We start from the raw sequence: 19,282 nt of genomic DNA, 5'->3' as shown, positions 1-19,282 counted from the left end.
AATCACCAGATTTAATTACTACAAGATGGTAACATACAACAGAGGCATTAATAATATACTAATGCACCCTTGACTAAAACTTACTCATTAATTTTAATTTTTATGATAAAGAAATATTTTATGTTGGGAAGCCAAATGAGAAAATTTAGTATTTGCTTTAGAGTCAAAAAAAGACATGAATTTAAGTTAGTTATATCATACACCCAGTGTCTGTCATGTTGTAGGTATACTGGAAAAATTGGTTCCTTCCCTCTTCTTAGAACAAAAATCACTTGCTTGGTGGCAAGTTAATAAAATAATTCATATGTTCACTATATTTCTAGTCTTTAGGTTAAATATTAAATGACTAGTCATTAATATCTCTGGTACTTAAATTATTCTAGTGTTTTCCTATTTATTCATTAAATTTTGGCCAGTTTTTTATTAACTTTGTTTATAAATACTATGGTTAAAAGTGGCAAAAACACTGCAGTACACCTATCTCCTTGACAGCTCATTTACACAGATGAGTAACCAGGTGGGAAAAGGGAGATTAGTATGACAACTTATAGGCACAGGCTCATACAATTATCTATCTGAAACTCATCATCATTATCTCTCCATTCTTTGAATCTCGGCTGGCCCACTGACTTGCTATGACAAGAGCATTGTGGTGAAAGAACATTGTGTAAGTTTGGAAAGTCAGGACTCAAGAGGCAACCAGACTTCTGCTTTTGCCCTCTGAGTATATGTCCATCATTATATGCAGAGTTTAGACTACTAGAGGATGAAAGGTCATGTGGAGGAGAAAAAGAGATGCCCTAACCTAACAGCCAATACCAAGACATAAGACTGGGGCCATTTTGGGTCATCTAGACCCAGCTGAACTACCAGACTGACTGGAAACATGAGTGATCCCAAGTAAGATCAGCAGAAGCACTCTGCTGAGCCCAGCCAAAAATGTTAATCTATATGATTATGAGCGGGTAAAACTGTTGTTGCTTTAAACTACTAACTTTCTGTGTGGTTTGATACACAGCAAGAGATAACTGATATATGAGAATAAAGTGAATAATTAAAATATACAAAAAAGAACTTTAACTTCAAGGAAATAGCTATAGAAACAAAATTAAGAGTAAAATAAATAGTATGGCAATTCAGCAAATAAAACCTATATAATAGTGATTAAAGAAGTTCTGGGTAAATTCAACTACTGAGATGACAACATAATTTTTTTTAAAGATTTTATTTATTTGACAGACAGAGATCACAAGTAGGCAGAGAGGCAGGCAGAGAGAGAGGGAAACAGGCTCCCAGCTGAGCAGAGAGCTGGATGTGGGGCTCAATCCCAGGATGCTAGGATCATGACCTGAGCTGAAGGCAGAGGCCTTAACCCACTGAGCCACCCAGGCGCCCCTGAGATGACAATATAATTGATAAAAATATCAAGATACTAGTCTCAGATAGCTAGTTATTGTTATAGAACTGTTTGACTCCCAAGTTTCTGGGGTTCTTGTAATGTTTGGATTGTCCAGTGGCAAAGAACCAGAGCAAACTTTTCACTGTAAGTAGAGATCAGAATCACGAAAAAATGAAATCAAAGCACAGGCCTGGATAATAATAGTAAGTAACAAAGATTTCAGAATTTCGATCTTAGCTTAAGGACCTGGTCAGAGAAGAGAAATAATATGTATTGTGTGCCTACATGTTAAGGGTACTAGCTGAATTTAATGTTAATGTAAGATTTTTTTTTTAAAACATGGGGAAAGGGAAGCCAGGGGGTGAACTATAGAAAACCCTGGCTGCAGAATTAAGGGAAGCCAAGATCTAACAGAAGAAGCCTCCACTTCTGTGCTATGTTCTTTGTCTATAACCATAATTTCCAATAGCAATGATGAAAAAAACTTAAAGCAGGGAGCTGTATTCACCATGATTCGAATGAGCTAGAGGCAGAAGCAATGGATATACAAATTATTTGTTTGTTTTAGCAAACTTAAAAAAAAAAAAAAGGGCAGTTAACTCCAACAAAGTTGGCTTTATGTCCATAAAACCTCAAAATTGATGAAGGAGTCCAAAATTCTCATGGCTATGGTGACTGACTTAGCTCCCTTGTCTACTCCTCAATTAATGAGAGCCCCAACATACAGAGAAGGCTGTGAAGATGATAGGCATACACTCAAGCCATCTTAGCCATCATCTGGAGAAAACCTTTCTGAAACTGGAACTCACACAGAAGAAAACAGTGGAGAGATGGAGAGACAGCATTCCTAATACTTTGTTTGAAAGTCTGAATACAGTCACATCAGAACAAATGAACACCGACCATGGACTTCCCAGATACCCGAGCAAATAAATTCCTTTTGTCTAAAAAAAAAAAAAAAAAAAAAGACAAGTGGGAAAAAAGAAAAGAGAAACTGTCCTCAGATATTTGCAATAATAACACCACATCTTATGATCCCAATAACGTAATATAACTCCATAGCTCAAGAGAGGACAACTCCTCTCTCTCATCTTCTAGCCTTGTAGTGGTTGTAGGGCTTCCTTCAGTTTTAAGACACTGTGAATGCTTCCAGGGCTGGGGGTAATGACTCCAGACTTGTAAGTACACAAAACTCATGAAGGATTATTAGGAATAGCATAGGTAATACCTCTTGGTGACTGGTCAACTCCATGAACTAGTTATAAAATGGATATGTTAAGGTGTAGTTTATTGGTTCTATCACTTATAGTTGGATTCCTTAACAAATCTATAGAAGCTGAATAAGCCAATACTCATCAAAAATGGCACAGTAAGTAAGAATGATTAATTATATCCATGGCTACAGAAATAGGATGAGAAAGTGTTTCTTTTCCTAGAAAATTCAAAAGACTAAACACGAAATATATATAATAAAATTAAAATACAGGAAAATGTAGAGAGCAAAAAGAATTATTATAAGGACATTAGGGGTACACTAAAAAGCATTAAATGAAACTTTTTAACTCTTTACTGAAATGTAACTTTAAAAAACTGATTCATTCTCATTCTTACTTTGACTTTCTCTCTTCGTGTCCATCTCTGGGATTCCTGTCTTCTCTGGTATCTTCTCGCTTTTCTCGGCGGTCATCTCGTCCTTTATCTTTGTCTTCCCAATCCCTCTGACGCTCTCGTTCTTTATCCCTTTCTCTTGCTCTCTCTCGTTCCCGCTCTCGCTCTCGTTCCCTCTCCCGCTCTCGCTCTCTCTCTCTCTCCCGTTCTTCTCTCTCTCGCTCCCGCTCTTTTTCCCTATCTCGCTCCCTTTCTCTCTCCCTGTCTCGATCATGGTCACGATCTCGCTCTCTTTCACGGTCCCTCTCCTTTTCTCTTTCTCTCTCCCGCTCCCTAGCACGCTCTCTTTCCAGCTCTCTCTCCTTCTCTCTTTCCCGATCCCGCTCACGCTCCCTCTCCCTCTCCCGTTCTCTGTCTCGCTCTCGCTCCCTCTCTCTTTCTCTGGCCCTTTCATCTCTTCTATCCTCCACTCTGTCTACTCTTCGTTCCTCTCTTCTTTCATCACGCTCAAGCTCGTCATTCCTTCCCTGATGTCGAATTGGTGAGCTTGGTCTTTGATCTACAATGAAAATCAAGTTTTGTCAGTGATTAATTTGACAGATAACCTATTGGTAAGACAATATGGCAAATCTTAAATTTTATCTGTGTATAGGGTCACACTGGCAGCAAATATAAATCAGGTACTATATTTACATTTAAGTTAATCATCCAAATAATCACCCCTAGATGTTTACAAATTTTTTTTCTTAAAGGTAAGTTTTATTTGCCCTCTAACTAACATGTTTTCTGTTCCCCATCAACCCCCCTCCCACCTCCCACTGATCCACCTTTGATCTTTCTCTGCATGCTCCCTACCCTACCTCCAGCCCACTGCTCCAACCCCACTTTCTGCCATCTCTACCCTTCACCTCTGATCTTCTCTGTCCCCCCAGCAGGACCTGAGAACACTGGTGGCAAAGGATAGGGGCAGCAGGAGGTGTAGAACATAGGAGCTGAAGGAAAAAAAAAATTTCCCTCGTAAGTCACACCTCTAATTTCAGGCCAAAATATATACATATCAAAGTGCAGCTATTATGTGAGGAAAATATAGTAGAACAAAACATCTGTCAATAATTGTTGCTGCAATATCAATTTATCATAAACTAGAATATTAAGGGTACTGATGCTTAGCAATCTTGAAGTAATCAAATGTAAAGTGTTTCATACTAGTGATATATATTTATAATAAATTAAAAGTTTTATTTAATCATATAACTCATCACTCAGATGAAGAGCTGTTTTCTTAAAAATGTTAACTGATCATCTCATCACATTTTATATAAATATATTTTTTTCAATACATGAATCCTATAAACACAGCGAAAATGAATACATGCTGCCCAAATGCCCAGCTGAGGAGGAAATTAGTCTGGGACCAGAAAAATGTATAAAAAAGTGGGATTGACTTTTCCACAGAATTAACCATTTTTGAAAATAGTTCACTGTGGTAGGATCTAGGCTACTTATATGAGGTTTCTATTTCCATATTATGTAATAATGTTTATGGGTTAGTCATAAACCCATATTGTATGGGTTACAATATGGTCAATAGCTTTTCAAGTGGAATATCTAATACCAGCTTATTAAAAGCAGAATAACTTAAGGATGTTTCCAGGGAAGGGATCAATCATTATAGTAATTTGAATTTCCTATCTTATCACAGATGAAAAAGGCAAGACTTAATGCATATTTACTCTTTAGAGGTTACTTATCAATACAAAAGTTCATAGAATTTTGAAGCTAAAACAAAACAAAACAAAACAAAACCTTATCTGGCTGTTTCTTAAAAACACAGAAATTATGGTCCAGAAGTTGACTGGCCAAAGCCACAGAGATGGCAGATTTATTAGGACATTGGGACTAGAAGTCAGTTTCTCCTAAACCCTTTTTTATTTTTGCTGAAACCAACTTAAATTTAAAATGGTTCTATTGTTCACTTTTGATTCCCCAAATGCTACATATTTATGGTCTTAGATTGTCTGAGTTCCTGGTTGAGGGGTCATACTAATGTCACGATGATTACAGAACCTGAAATTCAATACTACAGCATGTAGTAATTCATACTTGAAATTTCTGATTATAGTCATGTCAGGGAATAAACTTTTTTACTCACACTTCTTATGACAGATAAAAATTCTATTTTCCCCAACCAAAAAGACAATGTCTCTTACTTCAAAGAAAATGGAGAGGATATAAGAACATCACTTTAATGTGTCTAAACTTTTTTTTCTATCTTTTCCCCAAAATATGTTCTTCAAAGATGCATTTCTCTTCATATTATTTATCTTAATGAATGACATACCCATTCATGAAAGCTGGAGAGCTCTGAGCTATCCATCAATTTCACTCTCAAAATATTTCTTAATCCATTTCCCCTCTCCATCCCTATAGTTAGTATTCTTAACAGATTCTGATCACCTCTTCCTAGATGTCTATGTCATCAACAGTCTAACTGGTTAGTATCATTGTCTTCAGTCCTTCCCCAGACTTACTTATACTTTTTCCATGAAAACTCTATTTTTTCCAACTGCTTTTCCCTGCCTACAAGGCAACCAATCAAAAATTTTTAGCCTGGTTTATCAGACTATTTAGAACCTGGTCTATAGTCTCTCACCAGTCCTTTTTCCCAGTTTCTTTCCTTCCCTACCTGTTATGGCATACCTCTACTCCCAACACCATAACTCATTACTATTCTAAGCATATGTTTCTTTTAGTCCTGCGTGTCAGCACATGCTATCCCTTTTCCCTGCAAAGTGTTCTTCCACTGTTCCTTCTAGCAAACTCTTCACGGAAGCTTTCCTGATCTCAGAACCCTGTCTGCTCCTTTGTCATCTCACAGAACTTTATACAGTAGTAACATTAATCACACTCCAATTGTCTCTCTGTATCCTAATCAGCCTGTTAAGAACTAAAGGGAAGACTGAAATTCCTGAGCACAGAACAAGGTGCTTGCGCACATCCCTACCTTCAACCTCTATCAATCTGCCTATTGCTCACCGTACTCTGGTCACATAGGCCTTCATCCAAACTCTAGGACATAGTATTTCTTATCTCAGAGAATTGGCACATACTCTTCCCTCTGCATGGAGTGTTTTTACCCCCAATCTTCACAATGCTAGATTCTTCTCTTGCATTTATGCTTCTGCATAAATGTCATCTTTCAAATTTTTATACACAGTCTATCTAAAGAAGGTTCCTCTCTTATCCTTTATTTCTATCTGGGCACATTCTTTGTGTCCTTGATTGCACTGAACAGTCATTTCTCTTTTTGGGTGTTTAAGGGGAGGTATCTTCCCTCCCATTAAGTTCTATAAGCACAAGAACTACTGTACTTCAAGAACCTAGCAAAATGCATGAGTACTCAATAAACGAGGAATATACCAGTAACCTCAAATATATAGTTCTGTTTCAATCATACAACTGATATTTATTGAAGTAGTTATAGTAAAGTAAAACAGAAAGAGGACAGAACTTGCAGTCACAAGATCTGAGTTTGAATTCCAGCTCTGGAACTTACTTCTTTGTAACTGGAAAAATCACTATCCTTCTCCTAGCCCAAATCTCGTAAGTTATGAAATGTGAATTCTCTTGTCGTTATACCAACACTCACAGGAATATTATAAAGATAAAAGGATTTTAAAGGATATTTTATATATATATTCCCAGACTTAGTATCTTTTACTATATTAAGTCTGCTAATACATAAAAAGCAACTATCAAAGTTCCCAGAAACTTAATACACATATGGTTGAGAACTAAATACAAGACTGAAACCAAATGTTGCTACTGAATTCAGGAATAAGATGAAAAAGCCTGAGCTAGGATATCCAACTAGGAAAAAAAAAAGAGAGAGAGAGAGAGAGAGAGAGAGAGAGACGAGACATTAAAAAAGCACAGCATTACAAGGATAAAATGTTAGATTAAGGAGAGGTGAATCAGTGTTAGGTAAGATATAATTTCAGGTATCAACACACAACATATAAATTCCAGCCTCATTTGTAACTAAGGAAATTATACGCATCTTTTAACACAAATCCATTAGGCTTACCCTACCAAACTCAACTCAACCAAGTCTAATCTCATCTACACTACTGAAGTACCTGGTGTCTTAGTGACTTCCTTCTCTCATTACTGCCCGTATCAACACACACAATATTACCTTCGTGATTCCGCCCACTATGAAACATCATTATTCAATTTACTACTCAGTCAAGTTTCGTACTATATTAATCTCAGCATTATAGCAAACCTTACTTCAGTAACCAGCCAAAGTTAGTAAGAGCTTCATAAGATCTTAAAGAGTTTAAAGGCCCTAATACAGATAGACCATAAAAGCTTGTTAAAGAAACTGCTTATAAACCCTTTTTAAATGACTTCGAGTAATCCTGCTTCAAAACTGATTTAAGAGAGTATATCTAACAGAGTAGAATCTAATACATTAACCAAAAATGTTTAGTTTAAGATACACAAGAATATAAAATTAGCTAAACTATTGTAAATTCTCAAGAAGGAACATGCATATAAAATGTTTCCTCAGATCACCCCCAACCCTACCATCATCAATTTTTTTTCCCTTTGTTCTTCTGACAGCTCTTATAAGACTCGGTATATTATCAAAGTTAGTGAGTGAGTGGCCAGGATACTCAGGTGGGAAAGCATCTCCTCAATCAGAAATGCCTAGAATGGGCACCCAAGCATCTACGTTCCTTAAAGGGTTGTAAGCTATTTGGTTAAGGTGAGATACATAAAGTAGGGCACGTAGGTTCTTGCAGTATGCAAGTACTTACTACACCTCAGTACCCACCATGCTGCCAAACAGGTCCTTTGGCAGCTAGCTATTTACAAACTCTCTCTTAAACTAAGTAAACAAGGAAGATTACATGAGTAAATATAATAGTTTCAAATGTATCAACAAGCAAAAGTCTTAATGGATGTATTAAAAAGTAAACTAATAAATGGTTTTTAAAAGACAATTCTCCCAAACACTGTTGGCTATTATTGAATAATAAGCGATTTGACAAACCTCTCTCTCTGTTGTCGCGACGGTCTCTCTCTCCATGTCTTCTCTCAAAGGAAGAATCCCTTGCTTGGTCTCTGTTGTCTCTTTCAGGATATCTGTCTCTTTCAGGATAGCTACTCCGAGTTTCCCAGCTGTCATGATAGTTGCTACTACTACTGTGACTATCAATTTGAGAACCTCTTGTGCCTCGACTTCCTAAACAAAGGATATTCACACAAATGTTTAAACACATATACTTTATTACACAAGTTTCATCAGTCACAAACTTTCTTCCCAAAAAACACACAAATAAAGAAGGTGTGTTAGTGTTTCAAAGTATGGTAATCATTGTGGAAAAGAATATTAAATGTTGGATCAGAACACCCAAGTTGTCTAATGATGGGCTTGGGTAAGCTAAGTCCCAGTTTTTTCCTATCAATAAAAAAAGTCTTAATGGAATCATAAAGCAAGAAGACTCATTTCAGTTAACCCAAACCCAACAAAACAAAAAATGAAAACTATCTGTTCATACCTAATTCACAGAAATATCATGAAAATAATGGAAAAGTGGATATATATTATGGCTTTGATTACAATTTATAGCAAAAACATTCCAATACAGAACCAAGGTACTTTGTGGACATTAAGTGGTGCCTGAAAATTTTCATTAAAAAATGTAGGAAATGAATGTTCATAGTAGCTTTATTTGTAAAAGCCAAAACCTGGAAAGTACCCAAATGTCTTTCAATGGTGAATGGTTAAACTGTGGTATCCCCCAACCGGGAAATACTACAAGGAACGAACCATTAATACACGTAACAACCTGGATGAACCTCAAGGAAATTATGCTGAGTGAAAAAGCCAATCTCAACAGGATATATATAGCATGGTTCCATTATGTAACATTTATGGAATAACAATTATAAGATGGAGGACATATTAGTGGTTGCCAGGGGTCAGGGACGAAAGAGGGGATTTGAGTGCAGCTACAAAGGGGTAACACAAGGAGTCCTGTGATACACAGCTGAACCCTGACTGTGGTAATGATAATCCAAATCTACACAGCCACTATTGGAAAATAGTACAGCAGTTTCTCAAAAAAATGAAAAATAGAACCACAAAAGATTCAGTAATACCACTTCTGGGTATATATCCAAAGGAATTGAAATCAGGATCTGGAAGAGAGAGCCCATGTCACAGCAGTATTATTTAAAATAGCCAAGACACGGAGGCAACCCTCTGATGGATAAATGGATAAAGAAAATGTGGTATATACATATAACAGAATATTATTCATCCTTTAAAAAAAAAAAGGAAATCCTGCCATTTGAGACAACATAGCAACATAGATGAACCTGGAGGACATTATGTTGAGTGAGATAAGTCACACACAGAAAGACAAATACTACATGGTGCAACTTATATGTGGAATCTAAAATAGTCAAACTCTTAGAAATAGAGAATAGAACGGTTAACTGCCAAGGCCTGGAAGTAGAAGGAGATGGAGAGGTGTTAGTCAAAGGGTACAAAGTTTCAGTTGTAGAAGATGAATAAGACTTAGAGCTCTATAGTACAGTATAGTACCTACAGTACAGTATAGTACCTACAGTTAATACTACTACCCTGGAAAGTAAAAAATTTGATAAGAGGGTAGATGTTATATTAAGCATTCTCATCACACACATACAAAATAGTACAGAGAGAGCAAGAGGAAACCTGATGGATATGGATATGTTAATGGCATAGATAGTAGTGATGGATTCATGAGCACATACTTATCTCCAAGCTGTATGTGCTTTTTGTATGTCAATCATATCTCAGTGAAGTGGCTTTAAAAAATGCAGAGCTACACACACTCACAATACATAACAGGCTTTGAGCCTTCAAAGAATTAGAGAAGAATTCTAAATACTGTTAACAATGTATTTTAATAGTCAAAATATCTGTATAATTAAAGACCACAAGGAAGAAATTTAAAACATTTTTTTAAAAACTAGAAATGAGCTAAATATAACATCTAGGAACGAGTAAATTAAGTAATAGCTTAGATGCTGCTAAGAGATACTTATGGGGGGAAAAAAAAGAAAGAAAGAAAAGGAAAAAAAAAAGATATATCTGAGGAAATGACCCAGGAAACAAAAGAGAAAGAGAGATGAAAAATCTGAAAGTTAAGAATCAGAGAAGATACAATAAGAAGATTCAACATATGTCTAACCTATGCTGTTTAGAGTCACATTTAAAACAAAAAGATATAGCAAGGCGAAAAGGATGAAAAAAGATACTTATCAAATACAAACCAGAAGAAATGTTAGTAAAATAACCTTCAAAACAAAAAGCACTATTAGCGATAAAGAGGGTCATTCTACAGTGGTAAAAGGAATAATCTGCCTTTATACCTAACAGCAAAGTCTTAAAATACTCAAAGCAAAAATTGATCAAATTACATGAAATCAACAAATTCACAGTAACAGTGGAAGATTTAACTCACTTCTGTAATGTCAGAAAAGGCGGACTAAAAATAATTATAGATTTGAAACCATGGTTAACAAGCTTGACATGAGACACCCTTTGCATACAACTATTAAAAGCACACACAGAACATTTATGTAAATTTCTGAGCCACAGCTTAGAGTCTTGACAAATACAGATGTCAAAGAGTCGACTCTAAAGTCTTCTCTGACAACAATTAAAATTAAGGAAGGGGATTTATTTTAAAAAGTTATGATTGGAAATTTAAAGTCATATTTCTACCTAATTCATGAATCAAGGAAGAAATCATATTAAAACTTACAAAGTGTTTAGAATGGTTACTAATACAATTAGTATTAGTAATACAATTAGTAATTAATTTACAATTAGTAATTAATACAATTAGTAATACAATTAGTACACACATTTCACAACAAAGTAAAACTTAAGAGCAGAAATTAATAGAACAGAAGACATACAAGAGAATATAAACCAAAGATTAGTTATTTGAAAAGACTCAAAACAGACACATCTCTGGCAAGATTGAGCAAGAAAAATAAGGGGATATAGTTATAGATATAAAAGAGATTTAAAAAAGCAAAATTTGGACCATCTTTGTATCAAAAATTTGAAAACAAATTTCCTGGAAAAATATAACACTGCTTTAAGAAAAAAAAATCTATAACTATTACAATAATCCAAATCTATTAACTCTTAATGAGAAAACTCAACTGATAGTAGAAGCTATAACCATCAGAAAAATAGGAAACGCTTAACAGACAAATGTTAAATTGTCAAAGAATAGATAACTAATCATATATAAATTGCTCCAGAGGAAAAAAGAAGCAACACTACCTAACACATTTTGTATGTCTAGTATAACTTTGATGCCCAAGCCAAACAAGAATAACATAAAAAATGAACTACGCAGTGGCATGCAGAATTGGTTCACAGTGGCCTGAAAGAGCAAATTGTGTGCATCTCTTCTCATGTCAGTAGCTGAAAATCTGATATGGCAAGAGTATTTATACCATGAAAACTGGCAAAAGCTAAAAGTTAGGACTTTTTCTGAGGAGTTCGTTGTTAAATATTTACCATTATGCCACTAATCTTATGTAATCTCAATTGAAAACACAGATGTTTCATTCAATATCACAGTTTAACCTAATCTAGAACTTTAAAAAAATGAAAAAAATTCCATTCATCTTAGAAATGCCAGGATAGTTCTAAATTTTTAAAGAAATATATAACATAAGTAGAAAGGTTAAAGAGACCAACTATGACCTTCTCAAGATACAGAAAAAATGGTCATGATACAAGTTGTTAGCTAAGCTGGGGAAATTAGAGGACATCTGTAACACAATAAAAAAAATCTGCTAAAAATCTACAAACATGCTGCTTAATGGTAAAAGGCCAAAAATAACACTTTAAAATCTGAAACAGAGCAAAGAAGCCTATTTTTAAAATGCACTTACAGTCAACACTATATTGATAGATCAGCAGGTTATTGACAGTAAGTAAATAACCAGAAAAGAAGAGCCAAATCTGTTCCCAGACATAAATGTTTAAGAGAATCCAATTAGATCTCCTACAAAAATACAGCGACATAATAATGTAAGATTAATATACAAGTGTCCCAATTATCATTTCCATATACCAACAGTAAGTGGTAGAAAATAAAATACTTTAAAAAGATATTATTTAGTGACACACAGTTATTCACTAAGCACTGTTTAAAAACAGAGACTGGAATAATAGGGGAGGTGCTATAAATTATATGTTGATAGATGTGTATCTATCACATTGTATCACATTGTGATACACATGTGATACACAATGTGATAGATACACATCTATCAATATATAATTTATAGCACCTCCCCTATCTGTGGCTTTGCTTTCTGTGATTTCAGTTACCCAACTGGGGTCAACTGGGGTCCAGAAGCAGATGATCCTCCTCCTGACATATCTTCAGAAGATCAGCAGTAGCCTAATGTTACCTCATAATGCCTACATCATTCACTTTGCCTCATCTCATCACGCAGGCATTTTATCATCTCACTTCATCATAAGAAGGGTAAGTACAGCACTAAATAAGATATTCTGAGAAAGACCACATTCACATAATTTTCACTGTGGTATTTTATCATTGTTTTATTTTATTATTAGTTACTGTTAATTTCTTACTATGCTTAATTTATAAATTAAACTTTATCATAGGTGTGTATGCACAGGAAAAGACCTAGTATATAGAGAGTTCAGTATTATTTGAGGTTTTAGGCATCCACCCAGCATCCTGGAACACAGCCCCTGTGGATAAGGAAGAACTACTGTATTAACTTCAGATTGTTCTAGCTACGTGCAAAAAGGTGTTCGTATTTTGATAGGGACTGCAAAACGAATAATCCAATTATAAAATGGGCAGAAGACATGAACAGACATTTCTCCCAAGAGGACATCCAGATGGCCAACAGACATGAAAAGATGCTCAACATCACTCATCATCAGGGAAATACAAAATCAAAACTATAATGAGTTATCACCTGACACCTATCCAAAAGGCTAAAATTAACAACACAAGAAACAATTGGTGCTGGAAAAGATGTGGAGAAAGGGGAACCCTCCTACACTGTTGTGGTGGGAATGCAAACAGGTGTTTGCATTGTATACTTGGAGAATGGTATAGAGGTTCCTCAAAAAATTAAAAATAGAACTACCCTACAATATAATAATTGCACTACTAGGTATTTACCCAAAGAATACAAAAATACTAATTTGAAGGGATACATGCACCCCTATATTTACAATATAGCACTATCTACATTAGCCAAATTATGGTAATAGCCCAGGTGTCCAATGACTGATGAATGGGCAAAGAAAGTATGGTATACGTACACAATGGAATATTACTCAGCCATAAAAAGAATGAAATCTTGCCATTTGCAGTGACATGGATGGAGCTAGGGAGTATTTTGCTAAGCAAAATAAGTCAGTAAGAGAAAGACAACATATTTTCACTCATATATGGAATTCAAGAAATGAAACAAATGAGTAAAGTTAAAAAAAAAAAAAAAGAGAGAGGCAAAGCAAGAAAGAGACTCTTACCTATACAAAACAAACTGAAGGGTACCAGAGGGGCGGTGGTGGGGGGATGGGTTAAATAGGTATTGGGGATTAAGAAGGGAACTTGTGATGGGCAATGGGTGTTGTATGCACATGCCAAATCACTACACTGTGCATCTGAAACTAAGATTACTCTGTATGTTAACTGGAATTTAAATAAAAGATCTTTTCAGTAATTCCTACAACGGACAATGTGCACCACAAAGAAGGGGATGGAGCTGCTTATCAAGTTCACTGATATGGAATGATCTCCAAGGTATTTTTTTAAGTGAAAACAGCAAGGTATAGAGTAATACACAGTTTAAAAAAATTATGTTTGTAAAACCAGATGGGGATTATGAGTAGACCTATAAACCTGCCTATGCAGAATATTTCTGGGAAGGATACAGACAAAATTGGCAAAGAAATGAATAAGGTCAGGAATAGAGGCAAGGCTTTTCACAATATATTCTTTCATACATTTGAAATTTTAAACCATGTAAATGCATTACTGAAAAGAAAGAAAAAAAATTTTTTAAGTATCACTGACAAGAGCACAAAAAATGTTGGGCACCCAGTAATAAAATACATAAGACCTCAATAGAAAAAGTTATAAATTTATAAATTTAATGCATTTGAAATAAAAATCTAAGTTTTTCATAAAATTAAAAAAAAAAAACCTCATTTTAAAAATGTATATGAAAAAGCAAAGGGCTAAGAAAAGCCAAGACAACTATGAAGGAGAAGGTAAGGAAAGCCTTCAGCTTCATATGGAGTTATAATATTGACCAAGATATACCAAAAGACCAATGGAAATAATGAAATGTTCAGAAATCTGCAGCAGTATTTCAGGGAAGGGCAGAAGAAAGGGGCGAGGAACACATGTCAAAACTAATTCAGTCCAAGCAGTTGGGAGGCAAATACAACATTTAGGTAGTAGGTAGTTACTGGGTATTGGTAAAGGCTTTTTACGGGAAGAATACGTTAATGGTTCAAAATTCTGATGTGCAATTATCTGAAGTGGTTTGAAGAAAGCACAAGTATACTGAGGAATACACAGTCATTTCTGATACCACCAATTTTGAAAGCCCACCATTTTAATTCCACTTTAATAATCATTTTATCATATCTGTACCTGTTTAGTAGAAATCATTTCCTTTTGACTCTACTTTTTTGCCTGACAGGAATTTTCTTAGTGTTCCACACTAATCAAGAGGGTAGGCATAATTGGATATAATTTACCAGGGGATTTTAATCAGGACCCATTTATCTTCTGCTACTTTAGCAAATTCCTAAATCCTAGGAATTTAACAATTCTTATTTGGAATTTACAGGGAAGGCCAAAATTCAACTAATTGAAAATTACTTTGACAAAATGATGATAATGAATGTAAAAGAGAATATATTTAGAAAAGAAACCTTAAAAGATTTAATAATTTCTATGTAAGCATACAAGATACAGTTCACTGACAAGTCAAAAACCTTACCCTTTTCAGGTAATTCTGGACCTCTCCCCCTACTTCTGCCCATCCGGTCATTCCTAATTTCACTTCGAGACTCATTTCTCGCATCATTCCTTATTTCAGTTCGAGAACTTTCTTCTCTCAAATGGTTTCTGCCATAACTTCGGGATTCTTCTTGATAGGCATCCTCCTTTCGATGAGTATCTCGACTTTCACGGTCCCTGTAGTCATGGGTATCACGAGCAGACCGAGAATCTCTGGGGTCACGGCTCTCTTTGTTATCTCTGCTATAATCTCTCATCTCCCTGGAGTCCCGAATGTCTCTGGAGTCCCTTAGTTCCCGTCGGTCTCTAGTATCTCTGGCATCTCTTCGATCCCGACCATCTCGAGGTTCTCTGTCATCTCTGTGGTCTCTAGAAGAGCTCTGATCTTGTTCATACTCTCGTTCTTCTCTTGTGTCCTTTTCTCTATCCCTTTTGCTTCTTGTCTCTGTAATGCAAGTTTGGAAATCAACTAGAATTCCTTTAACAAAATTTTGAGAAACCAGACAATACATGTACGTATAGAGCTAAAAAATTTTTTAAAATGGTAATTCACGTTCTTTGCAGAAAATAAAAAAAGAAAACGTGGGCAAATAAAATTAAAACCACACATAAACTACAATTCCAAAGGTAATTTTATTAACACTTGAATATGTTCTTGATTAGATAAACTTTGATTAGGATCTTCCCATACCCCAACTTATCCATACTTACCTTAAACAAATGAAACAAATAAATTGATCTCGTATCACTGATGGTTTATTTTTTAGAAATTACTTGTAGATCTAGAGGTACACAGTGACTTTAGCCATCTCTACCAAGGAAGGGGCCAAACTAGACTATCCGTGACTACTTCAAGTGTACTTAAAGTACTTAAGAGCGGCCTATAGTTAGTAAGCTGGCTGGCAAAGAGATGTTGCTACTCATCCTCTCTTTTGCTACTCACCCTCTCTTTTTCTTGAACTGTTTACTGAATCACTCCTGTCTCTAAAGTTTTCTCTCATTAAAGCATTTTCTAACGCTTCACAGAAAAATAAGGAACTTCAGTTTTAAAAAAGCTGAAACAAAACTCACTGATTATTTAATTCAACCTTGTCACCATCTAAATGAAGAAATTAAGAGGCCCAGAGCCTAAATGGCTTAGGCAACCCTATACCTAATGGAATTTGCAAAGAACATAAACTATTCTTTAGATATGCCTAGAACAGGCAGAAATTGATCACAACATAAATCTGATATGAAGTCAAAGGACTAACAAGAGAACATTAGAAAACAAACATTGCCTTGTTTTTAAGTCAGATTCCCTTATGTGCTGCTCTCACATTCTGGAACTACTTCAAGATCTGAGGCTATTTTAGCAGTTATAGCAGCTCTATGCCTAAGAGCCGTATGAGTATTGTCAACTTACCTTCTTTTCTCTTTGTCCCAGGTGGCTAGGTCTACAGACTTTCTTAAGCACCCAAACAGTATCCACAAGACACCCTAGATTTTCACATTAATAACTCATCTCTCCTGCCAATTACATCGTCCATATGCTTACATTCACAAATGCCCTTTAAGAACAGAAGCAGTAGGCAAGGACTGGATAGGTTTCCATCGTTTTGGTGCAATTTATGACTTCTAGTCCTCCTCCAATGCCAACTGGGCCTAAAAATATGTTCACTCAGTACCAGATCCTTTTCATGATTCCATCTGTCTTTTCAAATCTAGTTACTAAATTCTGTTCTTTACCTACCTCCCCATTCTTCCACTAAAATTATTCTTATTTCAGAAGATGACATCTAAATAGAGGAACAAACTGCTACATATCTTGTATGGAAGGTGAAAGAAACATCTTTACAAAGAAACTAAACACATATGGTTTATTATTAAATGGATTCTTCCTGTAACATGGGCCACTCTTAGCACACACATAAAAAATTCTTTTAAGACTCAACCACATACTATTTCGCCTCATTATTATTTCAAAACAGATATCAAACACACTAAAGAGTTTTCATTCAATAAGTACTCATTTAATGTACACTGTATTCCCAGTCAACTCCAGTTAAAGATCTTATTAAAATTAATTCACAGGTGCTAAGAGAGTTTTCCTATCTTACCAATGTTCCATAAATATTGCTGTGCTGTTCTGGTTCCAAAATGATATACATAAGAAATAATTCTATACAACAAAAACTCTCTCTGATCCCTACCTGGATGTACATCATTTTGTTGAATAAAACAACTTGATTAATTACTGCACTGCTGATAGGAAGAGAACAACTAAATTCAACATGTTTCACAGAAGACTGCTGTAATATACTCTCAGAGGTTTATTTTAAAATGCACATTAAAGGGAAATGTTGCAAGTAAGCAATATTTCCTGAGTACTCATTATGTTTAAACACCAACTCAGAAGTTAGGGGAAAAACCTTTAAATATATAAAGTCAAGAAGCTTAGATAAGGAGTACAGAAAGAGATCAGAACTATTAGACTGTATTGCCAGATAATAGCACCTCAGCTTTAACAAGGAGCAGCAAATCCAAAGTTAACTTAATTCTCAGGGATCTAGAAAGGGAAATTGCTTTGCTAATTTCTTTTTGAATTTCACCTAGAAAACTGATCACTTGGCTTACACCGACCTTCTCAATATTCCTCCAGCCCTTACCTCTTTATCAAAACATAGGCGATGCTTTCAAACTATGCCCCCTGGTTTGCTGCTTTTCTTCCCTTCACTTTTCTGTTTTTTTAAAGAACCAATTAAGCAATTAGAGGGATATTTTAAGAATCAGACAGCCAAAAATTTCTAGAACTTGAGAGTACCCAAGTAAAACATCTTAGAAAGCACTACCTCAGTATACATAAAAACGCCCACTTATGTACATTTAATAGTTTATATGTTCCTGTGTCATTAAAAGCACCTCCTACTGCCTTCAAGCACTCTGCTCTGTTAAAGACTTAATATAACACGGTTTTCTTCTTCTCCTTACTGTAACAATAAATCTGAATGTCCAGTTCTTTAACAAAGAAAATATTTAACGCTAAAAAAAAAATCAAGGTAAAATACAGTGCATACCTTCTCTTCTTTCATGACGCCGATCATGAGACTGTGAAGTTCGTTCATGGTCATGCCTCCCTTTCTCTCGCATCGGAGAGCGATGTCTTGGGGGACTCTGCTTTCTCTGAGGAGAAGACAGAGAATGTGAAGGATAAGGAGACGCAGAGCGTCGTAAAGGTGGAGTTATTGTCCTCTGATAAGATGGTGAAGGAGATCTTTTTCGACGAGGAGAAGGAGAATGTCTTTGAATAGATGATCCTGATTGTGAGGAAGATGAGTGATGTCTAGAAGATATAGGAGAGTGATGCTGTCCTACTGGGGAAGTAGACCTGTAAAGAAAAGCAACAATAAAAAAAGCTGAATGCTAAAGTTAAAGCTAAAAGTGTGAATCATAATTCCAGGATAAATTTCAATTCACAATGCTGTATAGTAAGAAGCTAATTTTTAAAGATCTGGTTGATTTTAGGTCAGCCTGAGACCACAGTCCTAGATGAGATATGTACTGCCTTGCTCCCAAGCTTGGGCTCCAAGCAGCACTCTTCCTGAACACAAATAGAATATTATCCTCACTTAAAGTATGGAATTCACTCTTAATCAGAGATAATCTCTGACCTTGTGAATAGGTACTTGGAGGAAGGAAACCGCAAGAGGCTAAAGAGGAAACATACTAGTAAGATCTAGATAGAAAGTGGCTGTGGGAGTGCCTATAACTCAAGGCTGTGGGGAAAGGGAAGTCATCATCAATTAAGAAGCCAAACCTGAAGTCTGCCCTGCTTGGGGTGAGATTCAGGATGGGGAAAGAATGATACGGTTAAGGACATACTGTCTACACTGTCTTTATCTTAAATAACCAGCCTTCACTCTTGGCCAGGCCAGTGCAGTCCTGGTTTAACAAAGGCTTCCTCTACTCCCTTCCAATCACCTTCTTTCACTGCTGCCAAAGAAACAACTTATAACCACACAAAGCACAATGGAGTCTCTCCTACAATATGTTAAATCCTAGGTCCTGGTTTACACTGGTTATGCAAAATGTGTGTGTGATAGGAAGCTGGAATACACACATTTGTGCAATAACTAAAAAGAAATGGGACCAGAAAGAATGTTAAAAAATAACATTCCGG

At 35.6% G+C, this 19,282-nt stretch overlaps 1 protein-coding gene across 6 annotated transcripts in view; it reads right to left on the bottom strand.

Annotated features, from left to right (window-relative positions):
• Positions 1 to 19,282, bottom strand: part of LOC111146983 (zinc finger CCCH-type containing 13) — a 102,149-nt gene that overhangs the window by 20,029 nt on the left and 62,838 nt on the right. For 3 of the 6 annotated variants that reach the window (XM_022502790.1, XM_022502792.1, XM_022502791.1), the window contains exons 9-13: positions 18,180 to 18,490; positions 15,104 to 15,568; positions 8,070 to 8,261; positions 3,916 to 3,999; positions 3,011 to 3,566 (exon numbers count right to left, since the gene is read on the bottom strand). In XM_022502790.1, coding sequence (XP_022358498.1) covers positions 3,011 to 3,566; positions 3,916 to 3,999; positions 8,070 to 8,261; positions 15,104 to 15,568; positions 18,180 to 18,490 — 1,608 coding nt within the window. The remainder of the gene's footprint in view (positions 1 to 3,010; positions 3,567 to 3,915; positions 4,000 to 8,069; positions 8,262 to 15,103; positions 15,569 to 18,179; positions 18,491 to 19,282) is intronic. The other 3 variants (XM_022502794.1, XM_022502795.1, XM_022502793.1) reach the window with 2 other exon arrangements.

Source organism: Enhydra lutris, unplaced genomic scaffold (assembly GCF_002288905.1).
Source record: "Enhydra lutris kenyoni isolate GAN:26980312 unplaced genomic scaffold, ASM228890v2 scaffoldscaffold15, whole genome shotgun sequence".
NCBI classification, from domain to species: domain Eukaryota; kingdom Metazoa; phylum Chordata; class Mammalia; order Carnivora; family Mustelidae; genus Enhydra; species Enhydra lutris.
The sequence above is the reverse complement of the archived record's forward strand: the minus strand, read 5'-3'. Positions and strand labels throughout refer to the sequence as shown.